Genomic DNA, 22,060 nt, shown 5'->3' with positions numbered 1-22,060 from the left:
CTTTGGCAGTCGGAAGTAAAATGGGTTTAACAAGGTCCTCCATGAAGGTAGAGTCAGAAATAGATACTTGTCAATTTTCTTGCTGTTGACATACATTCTGCAGTATTATTGACATTGGAGTCACTTGACATGTACTATTGTTGAATTCTTTTTTAATTTTTAATTTTGATTTCAATAGATTTTTGGAGGGCAGGTGGTGTTTGGTTACATGGATAAGTTCTTTAGTGGTGATTTCTGAGATTTTGGTGCACCCATCACCTAAGCAGTGTACACTGTACCCAGCGTGTAGTCTTTTATCCCTCACCCCACTTCCCACCCTTTCCTCCATGTCCCCAAAGTCCGTTGTATCGTTCTTATGCCTTTGTGTCCTCATAGCTAGCTTTCACTTATAAGTGAGAATATATGATGTTTGGTTTTCCATTCTAGAGTTATTAATACTTCACTTAGAATAATGGTCTCCAATTCCACCCAGGTTGCTGCGAATGCCACTATTTCGTTCCTTTTTATAGCTGAGTAGTATTCCATGATTTTATATATATTTATACACACACACACACACATTTTCTTTATCTATTCGTTACTGATGGGCATTTGGGCTGGTCCCATATTTTTGAAGTTGTGAATTGTGCTGCCATAAACATGCATGTCTTTTTCATATAATGACATCTTTTCCTCTGGGTAGATACTCAGTAGTGGGATTGCTGGATCGAGTGGCAGATCTACTTTTAGTTCTTTAAAGAATCTCCACATTGTTTTCCATAGTGGTTGTACTAGTTTACATTCCCACCAGCAGTGTAAAAGCATTCCCTTTTCATCACATCCATGCCAACATCTATTATTTTTTAATGTTTTTGATTATGGCCAGTCTTGCAGAAGCAAGGTGGTTTCACATTGTGGTTTTGATTTGCATTTCACTGATAATTAATGATGTTGAGCCTTTTCCATATGTTTGTTGGCCATTTACATTGCTGTTGAATTCTTATGGTAAGGTTGATGCCAAATTACAGGCACTCAGCAGTGTCTTGTGTACTTCATATCTGCTACCAAATTTCAAGGCTGATGCCTGATTCCATTTTTTTTAGCCCTTAAATGTTTACTGGACAGATAGTTATATGATGAGTGAATGACAGCAATAACGACATAAGTGGGCACTCGGGAGTGTACTGTGGAACATCAAAAAACCATGGTTGGAGTCATTGTCTTTCAACCAATGGAAGCCTCTGTTTCTGCGCTGGATTCTGGACGGGATTCTTTGTTTTCTCTTAAGGTGCTAGGCTGCCCTCTGGTGGCTAAACACACAGTTACTTGTTCATTTGGTGAATTGCTCTTCAAGACCCTGTTTGCATTTCAGCCGATGGGTTTCTGTCTCAAGTATCTTGCTTCAACTTTTGTGTCCAGTAGAGCTTTGAAACTTAGAAACCAAATATAGATCATGAAGGAATTCTGGCTGTCAGAATCATCTTTTCTAAGGTGGATTTAGACTGTTGTTCTCAGAGGATTTTATATAATGAGCTAGATTACTGTCTGCTTGGAAGGAGCAGGTGTGAAAAGGCAAAGGAAAATAGATTGGTAGTAGTAATGAAAAATTATGCTGAGAAACCTTCATCAAGAAGCCCTTTGGTAATTCATAGTACATTCTTATTCATTCGATTTTCTATTTAATTGAGGACTAAACATGGAAACACCTTTTTATTTCAGTCCTTGTTTATAGAAACATATTCAAGGCATTATACTACTTCTCTACCTGAATAAGCACACTATGGAGAACATTAATGAAGTTTTGATTTGAGTTTTTATAGGAATTCAGCATCACCTTTAGGAGCATTGGGTCTCGCTGCTGTTACAGAGATATAAGGTGTAAGACATTGAATGAAATACCTTTTAGAAGTTATCTCCTTTTAAAAGTCTTCAGTGTTTCTTCTTATGCTGTCATCTCTCTAAAAATTGATGGTAATGAAAAACCTAATTAATTGAGGATTATGTTTAGTAGGGGATTTCAACTGAAAGTTTGACCTGAGGTTTAGGAGAACTTGGGGTTGAATGTTTAGTACTTTCTGCTTGTCCTTTCATTGGGATTCTGAACCAAAAATCCACGGACACCTTGGGGATCCAGGGGCAGGTTTCAGGGGAGTCCGTGAACCTACAGAAATTGTGGGCAACATTTGAGTGTGTCCCCTCCTGTGCTCAGTTGGCAGATGTGAATGGAGTCATTGAGGAGGAGTTTACCATGGCCCGCCTGTACATCAGCAAGATGAAGTCAGAGGTCAAGTCCCTGGTGAACCGCAGCAAACAACTGGAGAGCGCCCAGATGGACTCCAACAGGAAGATGAACGCCAGCGAGCGGGAACTGGCAGCCTGCCAGCTGCTCATCTCCCAGGTGGGCCCTTCCCTTCCCCCTCATTGTCTTGAGATCTACTGCCTCCATGCCCTTGCTGGTGCTGATGGTGCACCATAGGCTTAGTTGATGGACTTTGCTTTGTGTAAGCTTGGCCTTCCCAGGCAATGGCAGCCTAGGTGTCTTCTTAGAGCTACATTTTGTTGTGAGAAATACATGAATTCTGATGAGTCCTTTCCCATAGATGGATGGCTAGCTAGCTAATGAATGTAAAAGATTGGGTGGAATCTCTAAAAGTCCTATGAGTAAGGCAATATTCCCTCATCTTTTAATCTCTACCATAGGTCCACTTTAATATGGAAAAACAGAAACTACTACTAATAGTAGTAGTAGCAAGTGGCATTGTATTGAGCGTTTACTATGTACCATACACTGTGCTAAGTACTTCACATGCATTTTCTCACTTAATCTCAAAAAAATCCTAGTAGGCAGGTTTTATTATTATTCCTCTGTTTCAGACAGGCAGCTGAGATTTAGATTAAATATATGTCCGAACACCTACAGCCAGTGAATGACAGAGCTGGGCTACTCAAAAAAATGTGTGTGAACCCAAAGCCCATGTCTTCAAGGGCTTTTCAAGTCCAAGGCCACATTTCACTTGCCTATCGAGTAAGGCTGCTCTTCTTCCTGTTGGAGTGGCATTTTCAGTTTAGTAAAGTAGCCTCAGAAAACAGCAACCCAGTTTCTGGGCTACCACTGATATCTGAGCTTGGTATTTGGGTCTGACGTTTCCAGGAGGGGTCTAATTGTATACTACTTACTGACTTATGCCAGGCATTAAAATAGGTTGTCATTTGGAGGAAACAGGAAACAGATACCAACATGGATTGGTGTGTCAAATAATACTGAGGCGGACAAAAGCATACTTTATTCTGGTGTGCTTTTAACCATAATAATGTGTAATCATAGAAACATCTCCAACCTCTCTGTCTAAAATGAATCCACAAGGTTCCATTTTATAACCAACATAATAAGCAGAAATGTATTGAAAAGATTATTCTGTGCTAATGTGTGATAGTAAAATCGATATATTCATACATTGTTGAGAAAAGTATAATTTGGTTAGTCCTTTTGGAAAGCACTGTGGAAATCAGAAACCATAAAACTGTAAGTATAATTTAGTCCGGTAATTTCACTGACAGTATTTTTCATTGTTAATGAAAATGAAAAAAAATTATTTCATATGATATTCTCATTTCCTGATTAAAAATATTAAAAGCTTTTATGCAAGGTATTGAAGACAATGTTATTTTGGATTATAATAAAATAAATTGCCCAAATATACATTGATAGACTAATAAGATAAAGTTACATGGAATAATATTATGCAGCTCTTATAAAAAATGTAAAAACCTAGCCATTGGGAAAGTCTAATTATATAAAGTTAAGTGAAAATGAAAATGCTGAGTTGGATTTACGTTGTGCTTTGCATTCCTGCAGATAAGGAATATCAGGGGGAAATAGTCGATACATTGGTTTATGGTTTACACCACTTTTTCTGGATTTGCTCTAGAATTTTATTTTTTATAATTATATAGTTATTATTTATGAAAAGTGAAAATAAAAATGATATACATAAGGGAACAGTGCACCTCATATGTGATTTCTAGGTCATCTATGATACCAACAGCAGGTGCTTTGACCAGCCTGCCTCTAACATTTGGGGACCAAGGCAAGGGTACTAATAGAGACCCCATGGCCTGCAGCCCACCCTCTTCTCTTTCAAGCTGGACATACCAACTCCATGTCCAAGTCCCTTTTGCACCCGGTGTGAACTGATGGAACTGTTAGATGCCAGCTGCCATTTGTGTAAATGGGTGAGGAAGAGGTAGTGCCAGCCCTGGCCTTCAGACCTGGAGTAGGAAGTTTCTAGGTCCCCAGTACTCTGAGTGTGGTCTAGAGGGAACATAGGTTCAGGAGGACATGCTCCTTTGGCCTGTGAACTCTTTGCTGAGTGGAGTAGGGTGCAGCCAGAGGAGGGCCCAGTGGGGTGCTCTGAATCATCCAGGTCTCAGACTGACACTGACTTTGCTGTATGAGATCAGAGTCAAGAACATTAGGATGTGTTGAGTTTAAAGAGTACCTGTTCTAAAGTTTTCTTTCTACATCAGCAACAAACACAGGTTCCATTAGGTGGTGGTTTGCACTCTGCTACAATTCATACATTGCAAAGATTCGACCATTATTTCCTGAAGTTCAAAAGTAACAGAAACCATGGCTCTTTGTTTTCTGATGTGATCTAAGGAACCTGGCAGTCTTTCCAGCTGAAATGCTATCTTCTGTGTTTACATTCATCCTGGTCACCAAAAACTGTGCTTATAAGATGACTGCTCCAACGGAGTTGTGTTTTCTGGAGAAGTTATTTCATTAGATTAGAGCTCAGTCTCCAGGGTCTTCCTGCCTAAAGCTGAGCTCCCTAGATCTGAAGTGTTCTGTGCACATTTTCCATCTGCCTAGAAGTTACCACTGTCCCTGTTCAGCCAACAAGCTCTCATTCATTCATTCATTTCACTAATATTTATTAAGCACCTACCCTCATGGAGCTAACAACTAAAAAAGACAAGACAAATGATGTGGACGTTAGGTGCTGTAAGAAAGTGTTGGGGCCTGAGTGATAAGGAGCTAGCCAGGGCAGTGTGTGTGTGTGTGTGGTGTGTGGTGGGGTGGTGATGGTGGGGAGGGAAAGCTTCCAGGGAGAGGAAAATGCAAAGGTCCTGAGATGGGAATTGGTGTGTCTGAAGGACAGAAAAAGGAAGGACCTAATATTTGAATGGTGAAGATGGAATCCAGAGGTGCATGTTCAATGAATGAGGCCTTCAGCCCTGCACTTTTCCCAGCCTGTTTCTCTCATTCACGCTTTTCTCTGAGCAGCGAAACCCGCTTGGCCTTCGGCATCTCATGTTAAGTGGATGGTGAGGAGGGGCCTGCCATGAGTGGTGTCTGTGGGGAACGAAGCCAAGAAGCACAGGGAGAAGCAGAGGTCTGTCTTGGTGTGATTCTGAACACCGAGGCAAGGGTGAAATGGGCACCATTTGGTGGTGGCACTCAGAAAAGAGACTCAGGAACCCCTCTTGTCTTGCATTTTCCCACCAGACAATTCCAGGCCAGCCTGGATGACCACCTGCTAGTCATTCACTCTTCCTTTTTGCTTGTTTAAAGCACGAAGCCAAGATCAAGTCTCTGACAGACTACATGCAGAACATGGAACAGAAGAGGAGGCAGCTAGAAGAGTCCCAGGACTCGCTCAGCGAAGAGCTGGCTAAGCTCCGAGCCCAGGGTAAATATTTGACTAACGCGCAGGTGTCAAACACCTGGCCTAAGGCAGACAGCCTCTGGTTGACGGGAATCATGATATTTAGTTTTGTTCAGTTGAAGTATTTCTAGGTCTACTGCAAACAATAGCATAACTGGAAAAAAGGGAGAGATTTCTCTTTCTTTCTCTCTCTCTCTCTCTCTCTCTCTTCTTTTTTGACAAGAGTCTCTCTCTGTTGCCCAGGCTGGAGTGCAGTCCGTGATCTCAGCTCACTGCAACCTCCGCCTCCCGGGTTCCAGCGATTCTCCTGCCTCAGCCTCCTGAGTAGCTGAGACTACAGATGTGCGTCACCACACCCGGCTAATTTTTGTCTTTTTTAGTAGAGATAGGGTTTCACCATATTGGCCAGGCTGGTCTCAAACTCCTGACCTCATGATCCGACTGCCTCAGCCTCCCAAAAATACAGAGTTGAGCCACCATGCCCGGCTTAAAAGGAGAGATTTCTAAGAGACCGTTCCCACCCTGAATCTGCTCATCTTCCCGTTTCCCCACAGTCCACCCAGTTACCCAAATCAGAATCCCCCACTCCCCACCTCCTGACTCTAGTTGGTCACCAGAGCCTGTTCATTCCACCTGCCAGAGGCCTCTCTGGTTCACTGTCCAGGTTAACTAAGGACTGTGGCTATATCCATCTACCCATGCCCACCCTCAGTCTGCTCTGGGCCAGCCACTGTGTGGCATCCCAAGGGATGATCCTAAAATTCACATTCTCTCTCTGTCCAAACCAATACTTCTAACCCCTCCATGGCATCCCGTTGCTCTTAATATAAAGTTTGAACTGCCGTGGCTTCGCTGGCACCTCCTTGAACAAGCTCTTCCCTTTGCCAGACAGCCTTGTGATCTCCTGAGCTTAGGGAAGTGCGTCACACATAGGAAGCATTTCATAAATATGAATGAATAGAAGCTGAAATTCAAGAGAAGGGACTAGAAATGCAGAAACTAGAACAGGATTAAGAATGTATGTGCCATGTAATGTGAAACTAGAACATATATATTATGAGTTGCAATGAAAATTGTTACAATTCTTTCAGAAAGCCATTTGAAAATACATATTAAAAATTATAACATTTTTCCTAACTTTTGATCATCACATCTCAGATATTCATTGCAGAATTTTAGATCAGCAAAAAAGAGGAAGCCATCTAAGTGTCTAATAGTTAACACACTATGGTGTGTTATTTAATAGAACTTTTTTTTCACATGAAATACGTGAAGGTGTGCTGCAATGTTTATGATGCAATGTTTGGTGAAAATCACAATATATCATTGTGTCTTTACTATGGTTATAACTATTAAAAATGAATGAATGTGGCCGGGCACGGTGGCTCACGCCTGTAATCCCAGCGCTTTGCGAGGCCGAGGTGGGCGGATCATGAGGTCAGGAGTTCGAGACCAGCCTGGCCAACATAGTGAAACCCCGTCTCTACTAAAAATACAAAAATTAGCTGGGCATGGTGGCACATGCCTGTAATCCCAGCTACTCGGGAGGCTGAGGAAGGAGAATCACTTGAATCCGGGAGCCGGAGGTTGTAGTGAGCTGAGATCATGCCACTGCACTCCAGCCTGGGTGACAGAACAAGACTCCATCTAGAAAAAAAAAAAAAGAAGAATGGATGCTTGCATTCCTAGGAATTCATATTTAAGATAAAAGTGGTTGAGATAGGGTAGTTGGGATGGTGATGCTGTTATCAATTTTTATATCCTTTATTGTTGTTGTACAGTTTGCTCAGTAAATACATTTTGTGTCAGATGCCAAGGCAGATTTAAAAAGAAAGAACATACCCACTCTCTGCTCTAACCTCGTAACATGTTATTTGTGTGGTAACACGTGCATGTTAGTAGGTGCACCATCAAAAACTGCACATGGAAAATCATGTTTCTCTCTTGCATTCAGTGGTTTCTGCAGTGGGACCACTGAGTTGAAATAAAATAGAGGCAAGAAAACCTGAAGTGGAACAGACTAGAGAGAAATAATGAATTGAATGTCACTGTCGTAAAGTACTCTGCTCCCTGGCACCCCAGCTCCACAGCTGGGGCTGCCCATTGCACCTGGCATTCAGGGAGCACCATGGACCAAGCATATGCTGAGACAGGAGTGCCACACTGCAGCCCTGCCCCAAACGTGGGGCCTTCTGATTTAATCTCAAAAGTGTTATGCTATCTTTCTATTTCCCATGTTCCCATCCTTAGGGTATGTTTTCCTGCCCCAGATTCTTAGAGAAGAAATGCCTACACATGGGAGGTAAAGTAGGTCTTCCTGGAACTCCCATCATGGCATGGGTCCACAGGCCACCTAACAGTCACAGAGGGCTTTATCATCTGCAAGGCCCATTTATGCACATGACCTTGTGCTGCTCACAGAGACCAGGTGGGAAACAAGCCCTCCAGGTGTGCAGTGACATAAAGCCAGAGTGCAGTCCTAGGAGGACCGCCCCCCGTGAGCATTGTCCCCTACAGTTGCTGCACTTCCCTGTGGGAGGAATGCTGCAGGAGGGGCAGCCTTGGCTTTAGCCAGAAGTCCTTGCCTGTTGCTTTATGCTGTGGTTGTAACTGCTGATATAAGCCAATGTTTCACTCTGTTGCCATGTTTCTTGCTTTTTGTTTTTTTTTAATTTTTGATTTTGGGTGTGAGTCCCACCGGTTAAATCTTAAATCATCCATTTAAAATTCAAAACAGAAAAAATGCACGAAGTCAGCTTCCAGGATAAGGAGAAGGAACATCTGACGCGGTTGCAGGATGCTGAGGAAATGAAGGTGCGTGTGACCGCCCCTTCCATAAAGCCCAGTGTGCATTTTATGCATTTGTATTGGAAATGCTTATTCTAGGAAAATCTGTCACCTTCAGATCTGTGTGTGGCAGGGGAGAGGGGAGGGGAGCTGCTGAGCATTCAGAGTCCATCTCAGTGTGGTCTGGCTTAGAAATGAACAAGTCCCGAAACCCCAAGATGTCTGTAGAGAATGGTTAAGTTGCGTTAATAACTTTGTCTTCCCCATTCCTCATGAAGAGGGATAGGGTAGCACCCCCAATCACTGCATGAGCTCTTTTGTCGGAGTTAACTTCTAAGGATTTCTTCCTCCAACCTTTATGAAGAACACACCAAATTTGAGTTTCTATCTCAAACACAGAGATTTTTCTTTTGGTCACATTTTAAAGAGTAAAGGAAAATTGATTGGGGAGTAAGACTTTTAGGTGAATAAAATGAGACAGGAGAAGATGTAGGATTTTGATTAGTTGTAGGCAAACTATATGAGCTTCACTGAGTCAAAGTCCACAGTTAAAGTGATGTCCACGGCATGCCCCTACTCCAGCCAGCAGAATAAAATCATGCCTTGTGGGAGTCCCTTTCCTGTCTTTAGAATGTTTTGACAGAAAGGTCTCCTTTGGACATCATCATAAATCTGTACAGTGGGCAGGGCAGGGGCTTTTATCTCAATTTGACAGGTGAGGGAGTGCAGCTCACACAGGTTACAGGTTTGTCTGAGGTTACTTGAATAGGGAGAGGTTGGTGCCCTCTGACTGACCTGGCTGGAGAAGCTCAGGGTGGACTGGAGAAGCTCAGGCTGGGCTGTAGAAGGTCAAGGGAACACTTTTAGTCGGTGGACTAATTGGCTCCTAAGGCCCACTTAGTTTTATGACAGATCTTGGGTTTTGTTATCCCAATAAAGCAAGGCCGGGTCCTGGGCGCACAAGAGTCAGAAATGCCCCCAGTTTTGGGATCTGACATCTGAGGGACACAGGGGAGGCGGTAGGTCCAGATCCAGGGCTTGTCACAGAGTGGGCTGAGTGCTAACGAGTGGATGACATGTTTCTCTTGGCCTGGAATGCAGAAGGCGCTGGAGCAGCAGATGGAGAGCCACCGGGAAGCTCACCAGAAGCAGCTGTCTAGACTCCGAGATGAAATTGAGGAGAAGCAGAAAATCATTGATGAGATTCGGGAGTGAGTTGGCCCAGGACTCCAGGGGTATGGGGGTGGTCATGCCTCGGTCCTCTTGGGGAAGCCCGGAAGGATGTGGCTCTTAGCCAAGGGCCCTGCTCACCTTGCCCTGTGGGCACTGCCCTGGTGACACAGCAGGCTGGGCGGGCTGCTTCCAAGGTCTGTTCTCCCATCTGGAGCTGAGCCTCCTGGAACCCTGGCGTGGCAGGTGGCAGGCAGGCCCAGCTGCCTTTGCTAGTCCCCGAGGGCTGGGGTCACATAGGTGATTCTGTGGATGGACGCATGCCCCACTAGATGGGGGAGCATCTGTAATGAAAGCACCAAAAAAAAAAAAAAAAAAAAAAGAAAATAAAAAGAAAATAACTTGGTCCTGACTACACGGTTCTAGTAGGTTAATAAACACTCGAGAGAAGACAGCACCACTGCCTCCCCTTCTCCCCCTACACATACACACTCACTGTGCCACCCAGCCACCTGGTTCCATGTGCTCACTTCTTAGGACCCCACACTGTCATGTGTCTGCACAGGCAGAGGTACCAGCGACCTGTGGCACTGCCACCAGGATGGCATCATGGCAGTTTCTCTCTGGTGACGCCCCCTCATGCTGTGCTCCTGCCTTGTCACAGCCTCTGACATGCCCTCTGCTCCTTCAGCATAATGTTTTCAAATGCTCTGCATAAAAGACTTGGGATTACAAAGAAAACCAATTATATTGAAATGCTGATCTCCCCACCCCCACCCCACCCAGGGTCTACACTGTTCTCTTCCCTCCCACTTTCTGTAGATGAAGAAACAGATTTCTATATGGGAAGCAGGGTGAAATGATTTACTTAAGGTCACATTGCTAAATAGGAATCAGATTGGAGTTAGACTTTAATTCTCCAGACTACTGATCCAAGTCCCTTTTCAATGTGTGTGAGCCGCTTGAAAGGTACATGTGCATTTTAAAAGAGAAGAATGGGAACCCAAGCAAAAGTCTAAATGGTGTGACCCAGACTCGGTGCCCAGTCCCTGAAGGAAGGCACTTAGACTCCTCCCTCTTTTTCTCCTCCCGGGCCACCCCCTGCTGTTGCCATGTGCTTTCCCCTTCAGGGATATCTCACGTTTATTATTCTGATTAATCACCCTCACATATTCATCTGGAAGGGAGGGGGAGGTGGGAGGGAAGGAAGGCAAGAAAGAGGGCAGGTTGGTGAGTGAGTTAGGAGGTGGGAAAGCTTCCTCGGCCTGTGCCCTTCAAATGGACTCTGGGCTTTCCTTCTGGTGGTGCATAGCTGTTCCTTTACAGGCGCTTAGGCGTGGCTCTAGGAAAGGTTTTATGAGTCCTAGACTGATGTAAATGTTGACCAAACACCCTCAACCAGATGGCAAGTTTCTGTTTGCAGCAGAGCCCAGGCTGTCTTTTCTTCATAATTTCTCTCTCCGTGCCCACTCCTTGAGGGCAGAAACTGCCCTGGTATCAGTGAGGCATTTGGACTTGGGAGATGTTTTTAGAACGTCAGACCAGAAAGGAGGGAAGGTGGAAATGGCCAAATCAGGTTCCCCGAGTGAGTGCATGCCATCGGAGGGGCTGAGGAAGCAGAATTCTTCTTACATGGCCTCTGTGTTTTAAAATATCAGCCCTTCTCCCATCTCATTATTTTTCCCCTGAAGCTCTTGCACAAGCAAACTATAAATACATCCTCAAAGCCTTATGTTGCATGACTCTTAGATGCACCCCAGAAATTAGTTCTCACTTGGGCAGGGAGGAAGCTGTGAGGTTGTTCTCTGATCCCTCCAAATCCTGCAGAATTACTGCCTTTATTGTACAGAACTAATAGGGTTGGAACAGAACCACGGTTTTAGCCGGATGACTCAGAATTTCAGACTGATGTGGAATATATTGCTTTTTCCTCTCAATTTCAGTTTGAATCAGAAACTGCAACTGGAACAGGAGAAGCTCAGTTCTGATTATAACAAGCTGAAAATAGAGGACCAAGAGAGAGAAATGAAGCTGGAAAAGCTCTTGTGAGTGCACTCTAAATATTTCCCCTATTTTCTCTCATCCCTGTGATATTCTGGTTAGATTGGGCTAATTTAAAAACAGACAATGGCTATTTGTGTGCTTGTTGGTTGGTTTTGTTTGATTTATCTGTGGATGCAAATAGTATCTGCTGAAATCTCTGAGTCCCCTATGGTGGTCTATGGTTCCTTTTTGTTTTTCAGGTTGCTCAACGATAAAAGGGAACAAGCCAGAGAAGACCTCAAAGGGCTGGAGGAGACAGTGGTATGTCAAGATATTTCCCGATTTATGTTCGTCTCCAAGACCAGATTTGTTTGTGATTTGTCGGATTGTGTCTTTCAAAATTTTATCCATGCACACCTTTCTGTGTAATGTTTTAGATAAGACATTCTATGGAAAAGTAGGATTTGTAGAATTTAGCCCTCAACTCTTCACAGAATCAATCAACCAATCCACCTATCCTTAGAGCAGTAACCTGGAGCCCCTGAGTGAGGATTAAGCTGAATTGCAACTTAGCAATTTTACAGCCCTGTACTCTGTGACATTCTTCCACTCAACATTCAACAGATATTTATTGAGCATCTCCTAACGGCTGGCATTCTTCAAGGTGCCTGAATATATCCATAAACAACAGAGACAAGATCTCTGTCCTTATGAAGCTTACCTTTAGCCGCGAGAGATGATAAACAGTAAGGAAACAAATCTTGCAGTCTATCAGATGGCTATAGAATGTGCAGAGGTTGGTGACTGGGGGAGGCTCCATGAGGAGGTGACCTTTGAGCAGGGACTCCAAGAAGGAGAAGAAGTGAGCCATAGAGATATGTGGGGGAGAGCATTCCTGGCAGATGCAACAGCTCATGCCAACGCCCTGAGATAAGCCCAGGACTGTCATGTTGGGGGCCAGCAGGGAGGTTTGTGTAGCTGCAGCTGAGGGAAGGACAGGGATGTAAGGTGAGCACAGAGAGGTAAAGGCCACAGTGATGCAGGCCAGGTAAAACTTTGAGACCTGCAGGGCTTTGGGTGGAGGAGTGATGGGCCCAACCTCCCTTTGGAAGGGCTCGTTATTTGAAACCCTGGTTGGTTTTCTCTGTCCTGTGTCTGGGTTTGTTGGAATCATCTCCTCTGGTCAGCTTCCATTTCAGCTGCTCTGTGGGATAGCTGCCTGGCTCCATGCCCCACAGCCTGCGCTTCAAGATAGACCATTCTAACATAGCCTCTCCATTTGGTGAAAACACGTTCAGGCATTTCACATGATTCAACGACAGGGAGAAACTGTTGGTTAGATACAGTCATCCATTTTGGCTCCGTTCATGGGTCATGTGGATCTGTGTGGGACTGATCCATCTCCAAGGACCTGGTGACCCCACATTGGTGGCAACTGTTTGCTTGGGTCTGGCCCCGAGATTGTGCTCTGGCCCCTGGACTTATAGTATTTGTTGCACCTCAAAGCCAGGGAGAGGAAATGAGGGCACCAGCCATTGGAGACAGAAGATGCCTGTGTCCACAGGGAGCCCGGCGTTTGGAGCATGGAGGAGGAGCCTGTGGAGGGGGCTGCTGCTGGGGAACCTGAAACGAAGCCACACAATTGCTTCATCTACATCTGTTTTGCCAGAGAAGTGATAATCCTAATTATAGATAATTATAGAAATTCAGAAAAATATTGAACATTAAAATTTCACTATATTTCTACCAGCCAGAGATCAGTGATATCAATGAAATATTTTGGGATCTTCTCTTCCTTTACACCCGTGAGCTCTCAGGCACTCTCACTCCACTGTACCTAGCCATCCACGCCCTCTTTCGGTCTCACTGACATCTACAGCTCAAGCACACGAGCACATCATCACACACTCACACCGGCGCTCACAAGTCCCTTGCAGTCAGCTGCTCACTGTCATGTTCGCATGCCTCTGCTCAGCCACACTCACTCCTGCGTGCTCCTCCATACACAAGTACTTACAACACATACTCTTGTTACACACAAGACATGCGCACTTGCATGCACACACACAGCTTGCATTCTCACTAATGATTGTCCACACTTTCTCACTCGCACATTTACATAATCACTCTCGTGCAGTTGCTCACCCTTACTCCCCTTGCTTGCCTTCACTCACACCCACACCCATGTTCACACTCCCTTGTACACTCTTGCACAGATGCTGTCTCAGGACACTCCCCCTCACATGCACGCAGGCGCGTTCACACATGTCACCCTCATGCACTCTTTCAGTCACAACCACCTCCGCTCACACGCACACTTATTTCCATGCTCACGGACTCACATGCTTTCTCCTCTCATACGCTCAGGAGTGTGATATTTAAAGAATGTTTCATCAGCTCTTTTGCCTTTTTTGAAGTTCGAGTGGTCTTTTGCGTCTTTTGAATGACGTATTTTCCTCACTAGCTCCTCTGTCTCCCTGCTCGTCCTCTTTCCCACCCACGCTGGGCGCGGTTCCATGCGCTCCCTCCCAGGCTGCTCCCCACTCGCACCCTCGCCCAGCCCGTGCACGCGGACAGACCCACTGGCTTCATGGCACCCACATTCTCTCCCTCACTCTCACTTACCACCCACACGCATCGCATGCACGCTTTTAAAATCCAAGATTGGAGCCCTGCAGTGTATGCTGTTTTAGACTCGGATGTTTTCACTCAGCCTTGGAATTCTCCCTGAGCCGTAAATGTTCTTCAGAAATAGACGAGCTGTCCTTGGCTGACTGTTCTGCCGCTCTCCTCAGCGCAGGGCCTGTTCTGCCTCCTGGAGTGTTTGGGTGGGGTAGGTGGGGCATGGAGCCTGCTGACCAGGGGGTGAATGCCTGGGAAGCCCGCTGCAGGGCACAGTGGTGGAAAAGGCCGACTGGCCGTTGGGGCATCCCTGGCCCTGGGCAGCTGACTGGCTGGAACAGGACACTGTCTGGGCTTTGGGGCGGGAGCTCTCCTCTGGGTGCGTTGATGAGACTTGTATTCCCTCCTTGCTGTCCACTGTGACGGGAAGCTGAGCCTTGAGCTTTGGCATGGAGGGTCGCAACCTGTGAAGAGGGACATGTGTGGGGAGGCGGAGGGGTGATAATGAACGTGATAGAGGAAGGAACACTGCCACAGGAGGCCGAATGATAGTTGCCTGAGCACAGTGTACATAAATAAAAGGGACAAGTGATTTTAAATGATTTATACTACCCTTCCCAAACTGTTTATTGTTCAGTCTCCCTAAAAACAAACAAAAATGAGAGAAAGTTGCCAAACTCAGGACTCTATATTTAGTATTTACACCCCAGGAGATGCCTGGCCCTTGGACAAAGCACTGTTCTCATTCCGTCCTCTGTTCCCATTCCCTTTTGGTGTGGTGGTGGTTTTATGAAAAATGTAAACTGTGATTACAGTTCAATCAGTAATGAAACCACTGATGGGAGAGAGAGTGCATGCAGGGTGGGCGCAGGTGTTAAGGAGCAGGGTATCCAGGCTGAGCTCCCTCTGGCAGGGCCTGGGACAATGTGTCTGTAACATAGAGAGTACTGCACCCCTGCCCCTGGGCTGAAAGGCGGCACAGCCTCAGACAGGTCCTGTGTGCACATTATTCATAATCACAGATCCATTTGGTTTCCTGCAGAAAGTAATTTACCTCATCCGAGGACACAATTGACTTCAGGTGCTTCTTATTTCAACACAGAATTGGACCCAGTAGTAAGACCTTAAATTAACAGAGAACTTTTATTGCAAGAAACTTAGTGTTTGCATAGCTTTATAGTATGTTTTTTTCCTTTTAGATGTGAGCGTGCGTGAGTGAGTTGCATCCCTTGAAATTCTGTGTTAAAGTAGGTCAATTTAGACAAATAAAAAAGTTTGCATGCAGAATTTAGCTCTCTCCTCTTCCTCTGTAGGAAAATATTTTACAAGGAACTAATCATATCTACTATAGTAAACACATGGAGACTTGAACAGACAGAAATATTTGATCTTCTGATCTTGTTAACAAAGATCACCAGATCTGACTCAGGCTCGTCTCAGCAGTTTAATTCCTAAGGTTTCATTTGTAGAAAGTACTCCAAAGTGAAGGGGAAAAATGTCCCCAAGATTACAGTGAAAGTTTTAACAACAACAATAAAAGGAAGCAATACAAGCCTAATGAAGAAATGGCTTTGATGATATGAAATATGGATCAATAAATTCATACTAGTCACGTTTATTGGGAACTTAATATGTGCCAGAAAATGTTCTCAGAACATTATAAGATTCATCTCATTTAATCTTGACAGCAATGATGAGGCAACTACTGTTTTTATTGTCATGTTAACAATAAGAAAACGGAGGCACAGAAAGGTTAGATAACTTGCCCAGGGCCACCCAGAAGGAAAGTCCACCAAATGCCTCATCCGTAAGCTCAGTGATGTAAAGCAAACAAGCGTGTGGACTTGCGCCTGAAGCAGGTGTGGAGACATGAAAAATGTGAGTCAGTTACGGTGAGATATTGTGGCTAACTTTTCATTTAAGCTTGTTGGTATTACACTGTAACTTTTATGTAATTAAAAAAAAAAAGAAAAAAGGAATTCATCCTGATACGACATAGCCCAGTAGGAATTTTTGTGAGGAAACCTTTTGAATTTTTGTGGTGAGGAAATGTGTGGTTCCACTGTGAACGGATGAGCAGGCTTTGTTCTAGTTTACAATTTGTGGTTTGGGTTCTCAGGCTCTGCACCTCAAGGTGCGCCAGTAATGACACTAGGTCCAGCAGTGGGCATGGTCAGGGTGGGATGTCACAGGGAAGGGGGTGCACCAGTGGCATCCATGGCAGGCTCGGAAGTGTCTCGGGGAATGATCTGGTGCCAAATGTGCCATAAATTCAGTGAATTGCTACATTTAAGTGACCTTTAAAAATCTTCTCTTCCAGTCTAGAGAATTGCAGACACTGCACAATCTTCGGAAACTCTTTGTCCAGGATCTGACCACCCGAGTTAAAAAAGTGAGTTCTCTTTTGTCTGAATGGGACTGAGAAGAAAATCAAAGATGACAGGGAAGAATCATTTTCAGTTGAAATACCACTTGCTTAAGTCGGGGCTGGTTATGCTTAAAAATTAATTACTTCACACCAGAGAATGTTATTAAAAGAATGTGCTGGAGGCAAAAAACACTTGGTAACATTTTCCCATCTGATTTTTCCTTCTTAGTAAAAGGAAGTCAGAATGCTTTCCCTGGCCTTCATTTCAAATGAACACATATTTTTCTGGCCCCCACTGTGTGAGGGCGACTGCTCTTGACACAGAAACATTTAGAGCAGTCACTTCAGAAAGCATTGCCCGGAAGCCTGGAGAAGGTGGACTGAGAGAGCCTCTTATTTGTTTGTTGAGAGGCCATTAGGGGCTAGGTCAGAGTTTATGAAGCACATCAACATCCAGTATTTTATTTGCTTTTCCCAGCAACCATATAAGTGGTGCTTAGTGTTCCTGTTTTTGCAAATAGGCTGAGATAGGCTCAGATGTTATATAACTTACCCATATTGCACTGGTGGGAAGAGCCAGAGATGGGTCTGGAACCCAGGCCTGCGGGGTCTCTGGATCTGAGCTTCTTCTGTCCTCTTGCTACACCAGCAATCTGGAGACACTCTGTAATGGTGACTCACCCAAACAGGTTGCAGAGGTTTAAGGAAGGAGTAAGAGGTGAAGGCAGCAAGAGGGCTACTCTTTCAAAGTGTTTAAAAGTGATGGACAACACAATGGGCCATGTGTAGAGGGATGGTAGGATTGAAGGAAGGTCTGTTTAAGAAAAGTGTGTGCATGTGTGTATAAATGTGTGTGCATATTTGAATGTGTGAATGTGTGTCAGTGTGAAGGAGCCAAGGGAAAGAGGTCAAATGTCTTACAAAGATAGAGTCAGGTCTGAGAGGGAGCGGATTAATAGTGTAGATGGATGTATTAGGTAGTCTTGGTAAGGAGAAGGGACACACATTCCTAAAGGGGAGGAGTGAAGAAGTCAAGTTGGAAGGATCGGCAGGGAAATACATGAGGGTAGAAAGAAGCTACATTTGATGATTTGGGTCTTCTTGGTTTATGTGTAGGCTCAGTCCTTGGTGGGGAAGTAGGGAAGAGAATGGGAAGCCCAAGGAGACTAGACAAGGTTCAGGCAGCCGAGGTGGGCGACTATGGAAAAGTAGAAGGATTGCTGAGCAGTGGTGTTGGTGTTGAGTCAGAAGCATGTGGCCCCTGACAGCATGATTTAAGCGAGTTTAGAATCCTGGAAATGAATATAAAGAAGGCAGAAAATGATGGGCAATTTCAAGGCACGCATGGCAATGGCTAGGCAATTAGGTAGTTAAAATACAAATGACCATGGGGGCCTGGACCTGGCAGGAGAGTGAAGCCAGAGCAAAGGTGATGGACAGGGAGACTAGACGGGGAGGGCATCTGGCCAGAGGTTATGACATGGACTGAAAAGGTTCAGTCCGAGGAAGGAGGTGGAAGCCATGACCATACACGGGAGGCTCTGGTCCTGGGGAGGGTTAGGAGCTTGAGATCAGACTTCCGGATTTAATGATAAAAAACTCTCTAGGAAAGCCCTGCTTTTAGACCAGCGGTTTTCTGTGGGTGGTTCTCTGGCCATCAGCCTCAGCATCACGTAGGGAACTGTTTAGATATGCAAATTCTCATACCCGACCCCAGATCCACTGAATCAGAGACCAGGGTTGGAGTGTGGCAACCCAAGTCTCAACAAACCCTCCCCTGGGGAGCCCAGTGCTAAGGCTTAAATTTGGGGAGCTCAGTTTTAGACTGAAGAGCTGCAGGTCTGAGATGCTCATGTAGCCATTACCTTTCAGAAAAACGATGATGATCTCTTCTATAATCAGACAGAGCAAACCTGCTTTTCCACCTTGGAACACCAGGGTGTGTTTACACTTGTACTTTCCAATTTATCTGTGCCACTTGGCTTGCCAGGAGTGCAGCGTTTTAACAATTTCAAGAGTTGATAAATTTCAAGAATTTACCCAGCACCCAGATGCTATGATTAATTTGAGCTTGATTCGTTAATGAATTTTATAGATTTGGAAGCTGAAGGGACAAGCAGAGGCCATTAAGACTTCCCAGTGGGACCACAGACATTTGCTTACAAGTTTAGTGACTTGTTATCCCATGATGATGGCTGAAATCAAATTTAGGTCCTGGGTTTATGTTTTCACAGTTGTTGTTTCTTAATGCATTTTGGAATGCTTTCTTTTGAAAAGAAGTCTCTATTTACTACACGCAAGGGAGACATATATTTTACTGAAGATAAATCATCTGTAACTTTCAAAAGCAGATTTGAAGTGTTTTGTTTTGGTTTTTTTAGCTCTCTAAAAAATAGCTCCTCCTTAAATCACTTTTCATACTAATAAGGGAAATTACTTGGGGGATTTGTTGAGTCTAAACTTTTAGAACCTCTCTCTATTTTCACTTTCAGAATACCCTTTGGTGGGAATGGGGATTCTTTTTTTCCATCCACATTATCCTGGGGCGGAGGGTGGGTGGGTGACAGCCCGTCCTGCTGACCCCTTGGTGTCAATGCAGAGTGTGGAGTTGGACAGCGATGATGGAGGGGGCAGTGCTGCCCAGAAGCAGAAAATTTCCTTCTTGGAGAATAACCTGGAGCAGCTCACCAAGGTTCACAAGCAGGTAGGAGAGTTCTGCCCACTCTCCTCTGCTTCCCTCCTCTCTCCCGAAAGAAGCCCCACCAGGTTTGGCCATGGTGTGTGGAGAAGGCACTGAGATTGAAGGTAAAAGAACTGTACTCCGTCAGAGGACAAGAGGGCTGGAAAGGTCCTTACAAATCCTTTAGTTCTCAGTGACTTCCCATATATATAAAGGACTTTCTTTTCTCAAAGCCAAATATAAAGCATTGGGTTTGAGCTCTCTGGGGTTGGAGAGGGAAGTGTTCAGAGGCCTGTCTTTTCATTCTGCCTCCACCCCTGACTTTGGACACCAACTAGCCTCCGTGTCTCCCATAACACCTCTGAGGTACCTCTGTGGACCTGAAAGCTCCACAGAATGCAAAGTGGACCCCACTGAGCTGGTTCAAGTCCTTTATTTTTACAGATGGGGAAACAGACTGGTGCCTTGCTTCATTGCACCGGGAGAGGACCGGGACTGGAACCAGCACCCTCTCTGCTCAGCTGCCCATTCCTAGCGATCTCAGATGCTCACTCGGGTGCCTGCGATGCGCTGGCATTTGTCTAGAGTGACAGAGAGTGATAACTGTGTCCAAACTCACCAGTGATTTCAGCAGGTCATTTGTCTTGGATACTTTCTTTTTAAATGTTGGTGTGTGCATGGCTGTTTTCCCTCCTTAGGAACTGGGATGTGATGGAAACGTCCCAAGTTTTTGGACCACATGGCCAAGGAGATGTCATTTCTCTTTGACTTGTGAAGTCTTTTTCAATATTCCTGATGATGGCATTTTTTCCCCAGAGAGAGGATGATAGATTCTAGAGAGTTGAAGCCACTCAAATTGTCGATGAGAAATACAAAAGCAGGAACTGCCAGGGAGCTTGAAATGGGGCTCTGAGATACATGTTTTACAATTTATTTTTATTTTTATTTATTTATTTTTTGAGATGGAATCTTGCTCTGTTGCCCAGGCTGGAGTGCAATAGTGCGATCTCTGCTCAGTGCAACCTCTGCCTCCTGGGTTCGAGCGATTCTCCTGCCTCAGTCTCCCGAGTAGCTGGGATTACAGGTGTGCGCCACCATGCCTGGCTAATTTTTTGTATTTTTAGTAGAGCCAAGGTTTCACCATGTTGGTCAGGCTGGTCTTGAACCCCTGACCTCGTGATTTACCCATCTCAGCCTCCCAAAGTGCTGGAATTTCAGGCGTGAGCCACTGTACCCAGCTGAGATGCATTATTTTATTCATGGATTGAATGAGCATTTGTTAAAAACATACTCTCTGCCAGGCACTAGAGCTGGTGCTGGGAGAACAAAGCAGGAGATCCAGCAGTAGCTCACTTTGGTGTAGCACTTTCTGATTTTCAAAACTCCCTCCATCCACCTGGATCCCCTATTATGTAGTACACTTGTGTTATAGATGAGAAACTTGAGACTTGTGGTGGTCAAATGACTTATGCCAAGTCAGATGGCCAGGACCTGAAGAGCTGGCCCTTGAACCCACTCCTACCTAGGGCTGGCCTGTTGCTTCTTCAGTCAGCAAAAAGGCACAGTCTCTTCCTCTTAGCCTCTGGATGTGTTGCAAAGCTGGGTCCAAACCCCATGCCAGTGTAAACAGCGGGTCTGCATGGAAGGAGGCCCTCTGAGAGCTCAGGAACATGCTTGTTTTTCACTGAGTCCTTTTGAACCGGCTTTAAGTGTCTCAGCTTTCTCATGCTAATTTACTATTCTCATAAAGTGGTTGATTTTCTCACACAATTCCCCTTTCCTCTACACACACCCAAACAAAAGAGGAGGTAAATCCTGCCTCAGATCGAAAGTTTCTTGTGGTGGGAAATAGTTTTTAATTGTATCCCCACCCCACCATTCCTTGCACCCCGTGAATCACGTGTTCACCAGAGTCCACAGTCTGGGTTTTCCTTTCCTTTCTGTGGTTGTACGGAGTGCCAAGGACGACCTAGGGGGGGTCGCCTGTTCAGCAGCAGGGGGTGCTTCTGGCTGCTCTGGTTTGCGCCGTGCAGCCTGCCTGGTAGTAACTCCCCTCCTTTATCCTCCTGCCCCAGCTGGTCCGGGACAACGCGGATCTGCGTTGTGAACTGCCCAAGCTGGAGAAGCGGCTGCGTGCCACGGCGGAGCGCGTCAAGGCGCTGGAGAGCGCGCTGAAGGAGGCTAAGGAGAACGCCATGCGGGACCGCAAGCGCTACCAGCAGGAGGTGGATCGCATCAAGGAGGCCGTGCGGGCCAAGAACATGGCCAGAAGGGCCCATTCAGCCCAGATCGGTACGTGTGTGCACCGGCTCCCGGGGTTTGAGAAGCTACTGCGGCCTCCCAGCTAAGATTTGCTAAAAAGGTGAAGCCAGCGCCAGCCCACTCTGGAACATCTGAAAGACTGGGATAGAGCCCGCAGGTGGCAGCCCTCCCTGCACCCTGTGCTTACCCTGGGGGAATGGGAATGTCGGGCGCCCCCCGTTATCCTACTCTGAGATATTCCAGCATACATCGTGGTCTCAAAACTTCTGAGCTGGGCAGAGAGAAGCCAGCCAAGGCTGTAGGCCCAGGTCTTGGGCTATAAATGGGTACACTCTTAGAAATACTGGAATAGGAGGATATTTCTCTGCAAGGTGTGAAGGGCCCCTGTGTTCTGCACCCGGTGGGACCATGAAGGAGCCCGTATGTAGCCAGAGCCCCAGGGAAAGCCTCCAAGTGCAGGTTTGGAAATACCCCGGGAAGAGCCAGGCTGGCATCTGTGACAGAGTGTGGCTACAGGCCGGCACAGAACCTGGGGAGGTC

The 22,060-nt window shown here is 45.5% G+C and overlaps 1 protein-coding gene across 1 annotated transcript in view; it reads left to right on the top strand.

Moving 5' to 3' along the window:
- KIF5C (kinesin family member 5C) overlaps positions 1-22,060 on the top strand; it is a 161,001-nt gene that overhangs the window by 122,710 nt on the left and 16,231 nt on the right. Inside the window, exons 16-24 of the mRNA XM_033231561.1 lie at positions 2,189-2,377; positions 5,555-5,672; positions 8,386-8,462; positions 9,537-9,646; positions 11,549-11,650; positions 11,849-11,909; positions 16,531-16,602; positions 19,178-19,282; positions 21,334-21,550. Coding sequence (XP_033087452.1) covers positions 2,189-2,377; positions 5,555-5,672; positions 8,386-8,462; positions 9,537-9,646; positions 11,549-11,650; positions 11,849-11,909; positions 16,531-16,602; positions 19,178-19,282; positions 21,334-21,550 — 1,051 coding nt within the window. The remainder of the gene's footprint in view (positions 1-2,188; positions 2,378-5,554; positions 5,673-8,385; positions 8,463-9,536; positions 9,647-11,548; positions 11,651-11,848; positions 11,910-16,530; positions 16,603-19,177; positions 19,283-21,333; positions 21,551-22,060) is intronic.

Source organism: Trachypithecus francoisi, unplaced genomic scaffold (genome assembly GCF_009764315.1).
Source record: "Trachypithecus francoisi isolate TF-2019V2 unplaced genomic scaffold, Tfra_2.0 Lachesis_group13, whole genome shotgun sequence".
Classification (NCBI taxonomy): Eukaryota; Metazoa; Chordata; class Mammalia; order Primates; family Cercopithecidae; genus Trachypithecus; species Trachypithecus francoisi.
The sequence above is the reverse complement of the archived record's forward strand: the minus strand, read 5'-3'. Positions and strand labels throughout refer to the sequence as shown.